Source organism: Pholis gunnellus (genome assembly GCF_910591455.1).
Source record: "Pholis gunnellus genome assembly, chromosome: 1".
Lineage (NCBI taxonomy): Eukaryota > Metazoa > Chordata > Actinopteri > Perciformes > Pholidae > Pholis > Pholis gunnellus.
Genome location: NC_136528.1, coordinates 31527118 through 31538359, shown reverse-complemented (window position 1 = coordinate 31538359; position 11242 = coordinate 31527118). Strand labels below are relative to the sequence as shown.

General features: G+C 38.9%; 1 protein-coding gene across 1 annotated transcript; it reads right to left on the bottom strand.

Annotated features, from left to right (window-relative positions):
* Positions 1–2084: 2084 nt before the first annotated feature.
* Positions 2085–6009, bottom strand: fgf19 (fibroblast growth factor 19; the record flags this gene model as incomplete). Its single annotated transcript, XM_079158020.1, has 3 exons — positions 2085–2405; positions 5594–5697; positions 5799–6009. 3 exons carry the CDS (start codon positions 6007–6009, stop codon positions 2085–2087), a joined length of 636 nt encoding a protein of 211 aa, XP_079014146.1.
* Positions 6010–11242: the final 5233 nt, after the last annotated feature.

Genomic DNA, 11242 nt, shown 5'->3' with positions numbered 1-11242 from the left:
GCACTTTGCTGCAACATATCATGTTACCATGAAAATGACAAAAAATATGATGTATAATTGTGGGGTTTTATTTTATACTTTGTACTCCCTGATTTGAACGTCTTCCTGGCTCTTTCCTCACAAGATGCGAGGTGATTTCATATAATCTATTCACTCAATTTTTGTCAAAACGGCTTCAATGACAAAATCTAATATTTGATGAATAAATAAATAAATATCCTCTGATTTCAAGTTTATTTTTTGTTCCATCTTCAACCCTTAATGTTTCTGAGTATATTTAATAAGACAGGCTGAACACACTTCAGCGTCCACTGGTTACCCCGTGTTTAACTTCACATTGCGTGCGCATACATGGAATTTGACTCCGGTTACACATTACTCTCATCGTACATACACACATAAAAGATATACAATAAACAAGAGAAATATAAAAAACAAGGACATTAAAGACAACAAAGCAGAACAGAGAAACTAAGCATAAACATTTAACATGCAAGTATTATGTACAAAATAAATATATATAAAGAACAACAACAATGACAATGGACAATGACAACATTACCATTACCATTTACTTATGTTCATTTATGAATTTAAGGATTATTTAAAATTCCCTCACAACTCTTGCAAACAACTCTATTACCTTTATCTGAACTGTTTTCGTCCAAGCTTCGTTTACTACTTTGACTCCTTCACCTCGCCTGTTCTCTCCCTTCTTTCATCCTCCTCTCCCACGAGAGACTGGGGTCCAGTCATCAAAATCCATATCATTCTCCTCATCCATCTCCTGAGTTGCCATCCTAATCCAGTCACAAACCAGTTTCTGCCAAATCCAGAAAATCCTAGTCAAAGCAAAAATATCAAACTTGTTCCGCCACTCTCTCCTGCTCCTAAGGATTTGTGTAGGTCTGACATTTATATGAGCTGGGGTGTCATTCTGGCTTTGGGGTACAGAAGCTGACCATGAACTGGTTTGAATCCAAAGACCTTTGTTGCACCACTCCCTCCCTTGTGTCCTCCCATCTCTCTACTGTTTGTAATAATGAGGGCTGTAAATTATGCAAAATGTTAACTATAAAACAAATGCATATGATTTCATATGTTTGTAAATTCATTTTTAAACTATTTTCATCTGAATGTGTTTAATCAACATTGTGCTTGGAATGCTTTGAAGACTTTATTCCGAATCTATCAAATTAAACATCAACCAATGCAAATTGTTGCTTTATATGCAATAGGAAACATCACACATACAGAATATAACAGTACATTCAATAAAGCATTCAAGGTTTTTACAGTCAAACTGCTAGACCTTTAAACAATTAAATAAATACAACTCTACTACTGTACTGCAAGAAAAAACTATTTTTGTCCGGCATGGAATAGTAGTCATCTCTTTAACTCACTATTATATTGCAGTTCATTTTACGAACATGCTGGTCCTTATCTGCAGGTAGCAAAGTAGTGTGCCTCCTCTTCAGTTCACTGAGGCAGCGTGCCCTGAGATTCCTGATGTGTTGAATCACTCTTTGTATAAGATGGCAAACAAGTCTGCAAAATGTCTGATCGCGTTGGTGCTCCTTAATGTGGCACTACACCTGCTGATCAAACACTGTGACCAATAGTGTACTATTCATTCCCTTTTTCAAGTTTGCGTGGATGCTACTTGTAGTTCATCTATGGTCAGCCATCATGTTACCTTGTCTTTATTCCAAACAAACCAGAGGTTCAAACACATCCCTCCCTGTGGGCCATAGGCTGCTTTTTGGGGAGGAAGAACGAGAGAACTTTGGGTGTTTGTTCAGTAAATGTAAAGGTTGTTCCTGAAAGTGACGGAATAGAACATTATACTCAGTACAGGTGTCGCCCTCCTCTCTAGGACACTGCACTTGGATTGTGTTCAGTCATCTCTGACTGGACAGAGCTGGCAGGATGTCACGGCAACCTTTCCGGCTGCAGGCTGGCTGAACGTGCAGTCAGTTCCTGGTTCTACAACATGCAGTGAGGAGTGCAGGTTCTCAGGCCTAAGACAAAGTAGAACAGCTCATGATACATCCGTTTACTGGTGTCTCGGAGCGACCGTCTCATCTCTTGTGGAAGCTGGGACTATGAATGATCTGAGATAGCTTTCCAAACGAGTCCATCGAGTCCACAGGTTCTTCTGTTTGTGCTGTGCTCTGCTGCGGCTGGTCAGGTACGTCCAGTCCAGGGGACGAGGCCTGATCCACGGTGCTGATCCTTGGGAGGAACTGGGCCAGAGCCGGTACGCCCCGGTCTCGACCCTGCAGCCTCTGCCTGTGGTTTCCCAGACTGAGCAGAGCTCCGTGTCTGTCAGAGACATATATGTTGTAGCCGTCCGGCAAGATCTGCTCCCTGAATGTGCAGTCATCTCTGCTGTAGGTGTGCTGGAAATGATTGGACATGTCCACATATAAAGATAATCATGTTCCACGAAATATTTAAATTACACTGTGAGGAAATGACACCTGAGGCAAATTACTTTGTTTTGAATTAATTGTAACTTTGGGAATGTATTGCTTTTATTTGATATGATTTTCCATTATCTGTCAATGTGGTCCCAGATTACATTGTTTCCTTGATGTACTCTTCTACTAGCAGTAGACTTTCCTCCTTGCTCCTATTTGTTTTATTTTTTCTTCCATGTCAGCAAATTTGCTACAGTTTCATCCCTATGCATATATTTTTTTATATATTAGATTGTTGTTGATTCTGTATATTAAATGCTACTGGAGATATTTAATACTTCACACAAATCAAATTACCTGTGACCTCTGTTTTTGCAGAACAAGATTTCACAGTTCTTTAATATTTAAAGCAATAATATGTAACCTTTGAAGGAATCACACATTCTTCCTCTTACAAAGGACAGGTTCAATTCACAAGTAATAAAATGCACCTTTACTCATTTCAATATGGTGCTTTAGCTGCTTCAGCCTTACTTGGTCTTGTACATCCAGTAGCGTATGATGTTGGCTAATGTTAGCAAACAAAAAAAGACGGGATCGATACTACACCATGACAGACATTACATCAGTTTGCTGTCTTCATGACGCTTCTCTCCCCATGCTGGTGCTGACTCTTTTTAGACTCTTTTTTTAAGAACCAATTTATGATGTTTTATTAACTAAACAATTATTAAGAAAATAATCACCAGTTAATCACTAGTTGCAGCCCTAAAATATATGAAAACACAATAAACCGTAGGTCATATTATGCTCCAACGAGAATCCTGTGCACATATTGCACAATATAGAGAGAAATGCAGCGAATCCTCATACAATGGTTTGTATGACAAAAGTTACTCTTCATTTTTTGTGCATTTTCTTACAAAAGCCAGTAAAACCTGTCAATTTCTGCTTGTTACATGCATACAGTCTTTTCAAAATAAACTTCAGTCTTCACAGGAAACAACTAAATTAGGTTCAGGCAACACAACTACTTAGTTAGGTTTAGGAAAAGATCATTGTTTGGGTTGAACTAACTATGGTTACTCAAGTACCCAAACTATTTGACAAATAAATCAAAGTAGCTTTCTCATTTCACATGTGGAACGAACAGCGGTCTCCCTGATGACAGATCGGAACCCAACAGCCCCTCCTTTCGGGTGTGGCCATACCTACGATTTGATTTTAATTAAGGGATGTGTATGTATGCACATTATATTTCTTAGGTATAGCTACGAATGCTAATAATAGGGTTCCGACTCATTTTTGCCTCAGGGCTCCCCAGCAGGTTAATTAGGCTATAATCTTTTTTACAGCCAAACCAAGAACTTTTACTTTTTTTCTTTTTTTTATGATTTATTTACCTGTATTTGGTCCAACTTGCAATGGCATTTTTCAGTTTTCTTTACTCATATCCATATACAGTAGGTTAAAAAGTTGCTCAGACAGCAAAATAAATCCTAAATTTGAATGGCAGTTTCCCTTAGGATTTGCATGAATGGTGTTTTTAGATAAAAGGCCCCAAAAAGGGTGCTGCAAGTTCTTCGACGGCTGTTTACTTTGACCACAGAGAGACAGTCAGAGGCCAAGGTTGTTATTGCTGCTGCTGGGTCTTTTCATTCAGGTTTTTCACTTTGCAAACACATACCCTGCACCACACTGGACAAAGGTTGATGAACTGGTCGTCTGTTTCAATGAATGACTGACTGGCATGCAGTGTTTTCTGAACATGGAACATGAAAAGCAACAGGAAAGCTCAGGTCAACAGTTCCTGCAGAAATATTTTCTGGAAGATCTTTAGAAAATGTACAATTTTGGCAAAGCATTGTTTTAGCTGCATTGCTAAATTTAGAAAATTTAAAATCTAATAAAGATCACATCATTGTTTTACTCTTATTCTTTGTAACAACAGTTAGAGGAGCAATTATAAGTAAAACTGTGAGTTTCATTTATATTTTAGTCATATTGTATGAGCAGTCTAGGTGTAACATGCTCAATGTTCTATTTACTTATTTATGATCTAACAGTTCAAAACAGACAATAATAATGGAATAAACTAGAAAAGCCTAAAAAAGGATACAATGTGACATGTGCAGAGAACACACAATTCCATGCACAGACACACAAAGTACCTAATCCATTTATTTGGCTCAACAAGGCAACATATGCTATCTAGCAAAGAGCTAAGAGCAGCAGCTAAGTGCATGCATGCCTTTTTGGATTGCTAGGTCCACCTTCATTTTTGCTTTGCTCTCTGGCTTTGTAAGCCTGGCTTTTTTTATCATTATAATCTTACTTTATCACCATTTTGTACTTTTGTTTAGCAGATAATATTTGTTTTTTTTCAGAATAAACTGGGCAGTGATGTGATTTCAAAGATGTTCCCGCAGACACAGAGATATTAATAGTTTCTTTTTCTTTGGTCGAGCACTAAGCAGTAGCTGAATCTACTGAGAGGCTGGGGTGACTGGCTGAAAGGTGGGGAGGTGCACATTGGTCACAACTCTTTCTCGAAAAGGGACATACTAAAATAAAAATGTAGCAGTAAATAATGACACTATGAATACAACTAATTTTCAAAAGGCATTATGTCACAAAACTGACCTCTAATAAAACTATGGTAATAGTAATGACATTGTCAAATTAATAATAACTTAGTTATTCAGTTATTACTTATTGCTATAAGTTATTCAATTACTTCATATTTCTATATTTTACTTAATGTACTGTATTTATTCATATGATTTATTTCATTTAATCTGTTTGATGTTGGCCATTCTGGTGTTCTGGTCCGGCTATATTCAGAGACTTGAATTTAATCTGTTGGGTAAATAAATGTTTGTATAATGGATTATACATTTTAATTTTACTAATTTGATAAATATGTATCCTAATTATCATCACTCTGTAGTGGTAATTAGACTAAATTAACTTTTACTTCTCATTAAGTAATCCCCCTGACACGTGACATTTCATAAATATGAAAAAATAAATCAGGCGAATGAACTATTTTTGGATGAATAATAACTTTTGCAACTTTAAACATATTTCCATACCACCATGACACAACAAATGTACAGTAGTAATAAGCAGACGGTAGGTTGTCACTTTGTCATATAAATCCTTACCGATGAGTACAGTCTTCCATCGCCTTCGATGCAGAGAAACCGTGCGGTTGCCACTCCTCTGATGACAACAGAGCCGGGATCCACTGGACTGATCTCCAGCAGGCCTGCAGTTCAAACGTTCATCGGTGTGAGAATCCCACCAAACCTCCTCCAGTCATCACAGTCTGCAGCCTGTTAAGTCTGTGTTTTAAAATGCCTGACTTACTGTACGGAGTCTGGAGCGCAGAGCCGTGGATCTGTCCATCCTCACTGATCAGCAGGTGTAGTCCCGGCCTGGCGGCGTACAGGTGCTTGAGTCGGACCGACTGGCCCCAGTTGTGGGCGATATGGGGACCCTGGTCCGATAGGGGCACGCAAACAACTCCGAAAGCTAAAAACATATTGGCGACGGATACGGTGACCGCGAGCAGCAACATGGTGTGTCAAATCCTCTCAAAGCGCTCTGTCGCTGCTCCCTCCAGTAGGCAGAGTGAAATAAGTTTGTCTCATCCTAACCCAGTCTTTTAAATGTGTCCTTATCAGCAGCAGATAACATCTTTTCCCAAATCCAGTTCCCAGAAGCAGACCACAACACACCCCTGAACCACATCCAACTGAAGCTCTCCATTGGCCATGAGGAGCCCCCACACGAGCCTCTGTCATGTCTATGATCAGTATACTCTTTATCCAAAACTCTGTCAATTCATTGTGGTATTAAATATTATTAAATAACATGCTCTCTAAAAAATACAACTCAGAACATGTTATAAAGCATCAGGAAACCCTTTTCAATACGACATCCATCCATATATCCTATAACACAGAATGACATTATTGTTACTCACAATAACTTAATTCGGGTGAGCAAATATAGTATGCCTGCATTCCAAATTCAGAAACTATCATTGTAACTGTTTCTTGGTAAATGATTTGCATGTGGAATGTGCCAGAAGACACTAATGATGTAGTCAAAATTGCATGCATGTAGTTGTAATTTTGTGTAGATATGGGAGGAAACATACACTTTTGCTCTTCTTTGAATCTGGCATAAACTCTTGACTGAACTCGTGTGGTGGCTTCACCTGTTGCTCCAAGGGCTCATCATGGGAATGATACTTGTTGTAACTTCTGTACCATACTATTAAGCTACACAGTTTATCATCGTGAAAGTTTGTGGTAGACCTATTTGTACTTGAGTATTTTCATTTGATGCTACTTTCTACTTCTCGTCCACCACAATTCAGAGGGGAACATTGTATTAAACATACAAAACGTGATAAGCTTACAAAATATGTTATACTGTTGTATATCACAACAAGTAGTAGTAGTAATAGTAGTAGGCAAGGCAAGATGTTGTTGCATCTCATAGACAGGCTGATACAATGTGCTTCATCATGTCATGAATCAATGTCAGCGTAATATGAATTAAACAGTACAGAAGTAGTATCGGCTAGTTGCAGGATTTGTAAGTTGTAGTAGGCCTAGTAGTACAAATAGTATAGCTGTTGTCATATTAATAGACGTAGTCGTCGTAGTAGTAGTAGTAGTAAAAGTAACAGTAGTTATATTGTTGTAAGTTAAGAGCAGTCTAGCAGAAGGAACAGAAGAACCAGCCTCAGTGAACCTTGGCTTGTGCCTATAGACTCGTATATGTCTTATATTGATGGTCACGTTGCATGATTATGTTACATAAAGAGCCACCAAATGCTCTGTCAAATTGCACGTTATTTATTTGTGGATAGGGTAAAGTCTACAGATTGTTCTGAATCCAAGCGGAGCTGTGAGATTGGGTCACTCCACACAAAAATAACACACTTCTTTCTGCTCTTATCGCGTTCTGGCCTGTGCTTCCGCTCGTCTGCCTTGCATTTACGTAAGAGTTAAACTATAATGGAGAGCAAACATCAGAATTCACCAAAAGGCTCGGATTTCAAAAGCTTATCTTTTGGTTTTTAGATTTGTAAATTGATCTAGTCTGTGTTATGGCACTTTGACAAGTGTTTTTTTCCCCTTGTGCCTAAAATATCTGCACAGCTTCAGTCACTAGATGGCAGCCTAGAATAGGAATTAACTGAATGAGCTAACTTTATTATTTTTATTTCTTTATTAACACAACCAGAACTTTTTACAGAACAAATGTTCGGTATCATTGCAGTTTCTAAATCTAGATTTATGATTTTTTATTACTTTATTTCTTCACTTTATTTCTGTTTTGTGATTTTCATGTATTACTTGAAATAGTCTTTTAAAGTGATCTATTTATCTACTAACCCTAACCCTTAAGACTTTTCTTAATTGACATCTCCCTCCCTATTCCCACTCTCCTGTGACCTGTCAGGGTGGGACAATTTACAATTGTATCATTCTGATCAGTACATTATGTACAGTTTTGTTGAGTTTGACCTCATGTAATTCCCAACATAGCTCCAAATTTCAAACTGAGCAGATATCAGCCGAAAAAACAAAAAAGCACTTTGAGCAGACACTTGACTCAGGAAAACCACTGAGTGTTGTTAATAAGAACACATTCTCACTCCTTATTTGTCAAACACCAATGTTTTGTCAGGGGCACTATGCTTCAAACTGTGAAGCTCTAGGTACCTCTCTAGCGTCAGTTTTGGACGTGGCAGGGACGGCAGTTTCCACACATTACATGCATATTGTTTAAAAAAATTAAAATAAAATAAAACTACAACAAAACAGCTTCGTAGTGAGTAACAAACGAGTCACGTGACGAGCGGCTCATGTGACAAAATGTCAACATTTACTTTTAGTTTCTCGTGGGACTCAAAAAGAAGTCTCCGTCTCTCCTGCCCACGCTGTGGACTATCTCGCTCTATATACCAGGTCAGTCGCTCTGACTGTCTAATAATGACGCGGCTGGATTTACATTAGTGATAGTTAAATGCGCGGTGTGTCACATACAGACATGCCTCCATGTGTTGGTATCAGGTGGCGAGGGGCACGGAACAACCGTCGGTATTTGACGAGTTGGGAGTGACCCTGGTTTGCTAATAACATTACCAATTACGTTGTTTTATTCAACAGTATCAATATTTACAGGCACTAAAATTGCACTACAATTCAGAATTTGACAATATTGTAAAGATTAAAAGGGTCATGCAAACATGCAGAATATTCCTTTTGGATATTCAGATTTTTGTTCCTATAAAAAACACATTGAGAATACACCAGTATGACCAACAACTTCAATCTGCTCATCTTTCCCTTATTCAAACAGGAAAAAAGTACTGCCCTAAACATGCAGGGCAATTATTCAATGTACAATTACATGAATTCCAGCTCTTCTATGTAAAGAAAAACAACTATCACTACCTTTCAGGTCCAAAGTGGCTGCAAGAGTTTGATACTCAAAAGGACAAGTGCTAGTAGCCAATGACATCAAACACGTGCACAGGTTAGTATGTTATAAACTGTGACCTGAGTGTGTGATGCGACTATATCATGGAAGGTGTATTGATAATCCTCCGACTGTGCCAGGGTGAACAGTAGTGGGCAGTGTGTGTTGCATCAGTTGGAAAACAACCCTCAGTGTCTGAATGACGGTTTACGCCATCATCATTACATCCCACCGCAGTTGCAGACTGCCTCCAGCAGGTCCACTCATCTGTAGTCCAACAGACATGGCCGCAGACTAAACAATGAGATGTGGGGGTATAGCTCAGTGGTAGAGCATTTGACTGCAGATCAAAAGGTCCTCAGTTCATCTCTGGGTGCCCCCTCTACAGATATTGGGCTGAAACCTTTGTCTATATGAAACTGGACAGTGGGTGGAGCTTGATGGTTGCATGTGCTGCTGCAACATAACATCTATTCAACCACAATGATACTGACCAGCTAAACGTTAGTCCCCTCTGCACAGTTACTTCTTCATAACCTATTTGCCAACTGCAGAGAGAACTGGTAGAGCATTTGTCTGAAGATCAAGAAGTCCCCAGTCCAACTCTTGTTGATTCCCACAATCATTGTTTACAAATGTCCCATATTTAAGCAAACAAACACTTTACAAAGAAGGCAGAAAATCAGATAGAGATTAAGATCAAATCTGTGAGAGATTCAAAAGCTAATAAGGGTGTCATGTTGGATACTCAAAAGGTAGACCTCTTAATCTGCAGTCAAATGCTCTGCCACAGAGCTACACCAACTCATACATTAAATGTATCACAGCTACAACTCAACAAAGCATTGATCAACTATCATCACAACCTGACCTAAAACCAAGTTCTTCTGTTCAGTTTTCCACTTTTGCCTGGTTTGGAGGTTTGGAAGATAATAGCGAATGAAGGCTGTCCAGAAACGCTCAGCGATCTGACATCGATCTGACATCTTCTTCTGCCAAGGAGTTCACTAGCACAGTAGATTGCCTCAGTATGAGAGGAGTCGGGCCGCCCCATTGGCAACATATTTGATGTGACTGAGTCTGGGTCAGCAAGGTCTGAGGAGATATATCCGAGAGGTTTTGAATTCAGAATGCCCTCAACTTCAATCAAAACAGTTTCTGTTATTGGTTGGTTTCCTAATGCAACATAAAGGGCCATTTTAATTGATTTTATCTCTCGTTCCCAGCTTCCACCAAAATGGGGGGGAGATGGAGGATTGAACTGGAAGTTCACTTGTGTGTGGGCCAATTGTGGCTTTAAATCTTGTGCAATGGCCTCAAAGGCACTTTTCAGCTCTGCTTCTCCTAATCTGAAATTAGTCCCACAGTCGGAGCGTAGTTCGAAGGGTTATTTATAACTTCTTTGATCAAGTTATTCACACTGAAAAACCAAACTAACCAGGTTCCAGACCTGTTGGTGTTTCAGGCTGTTTTGAGTGTGCATGCTCAGGAAGGATCTTTGCAATCAAACATTAGTCTGAAGATTTCTGTGACTATTCAGCAGTCAGTTAATTACGTCATGACCTTTTGAAGACACCAGAGAGAAACTGTTGTTTCAAGAATCCTCCAATAGACTGACAAATAGCCACTCTCAATTTTAGCATGGATTGAGCTTTTCGATACTTTCACAGTATTCATATAGCACTTTGTAATAAAAAAAGACATGGAAATCTAACTTTGTACAATATTGGACCTTCAACAAAAGAAGCCACAGTTCATCAATGTTCATGTTGTCGACACCGGTAGACAGGTTTGTTTAAGTAAAATACAGTGTCTAATTAAAGAATAAATCATTTTATTTAGTATTTGTAAAATTGTTTGAACCCCAGAATTCATAGCTTGGTAGTTTTCATTACTTTGTGCTATTGAAACATTTTATTCGGTAAACCAAAATGATGGATTTTGGACCCAGCCCCTATCCATACCATATCAATAGTTTGAGTGGTTTTTCACTTCCAAACTTTCCCTTGCTAGATTTTTGTTGAATGTTCTCCCCATTGATTAGAAACATACACATGTACATTTACCGCAGTACTGTGTCACTTTAAGCATTGGACAAAGTGGTAGGTCAGTGGGATGTTACTCAGACAGCTGCAGCTGTAGAGTCTCGCTAATACGCTGTGACCATGAGCCCCATGTATACAAAAGACCACGTCATTTCCCAAAGTCACACATAGACACGACAAGCAAGTACACAGGAAATAAAAGTGAGAAATGAGTGGTGGTGGTGCTGGGGAGGGGAGGGGGTCTAGTTCAGAAGTACCTTCACT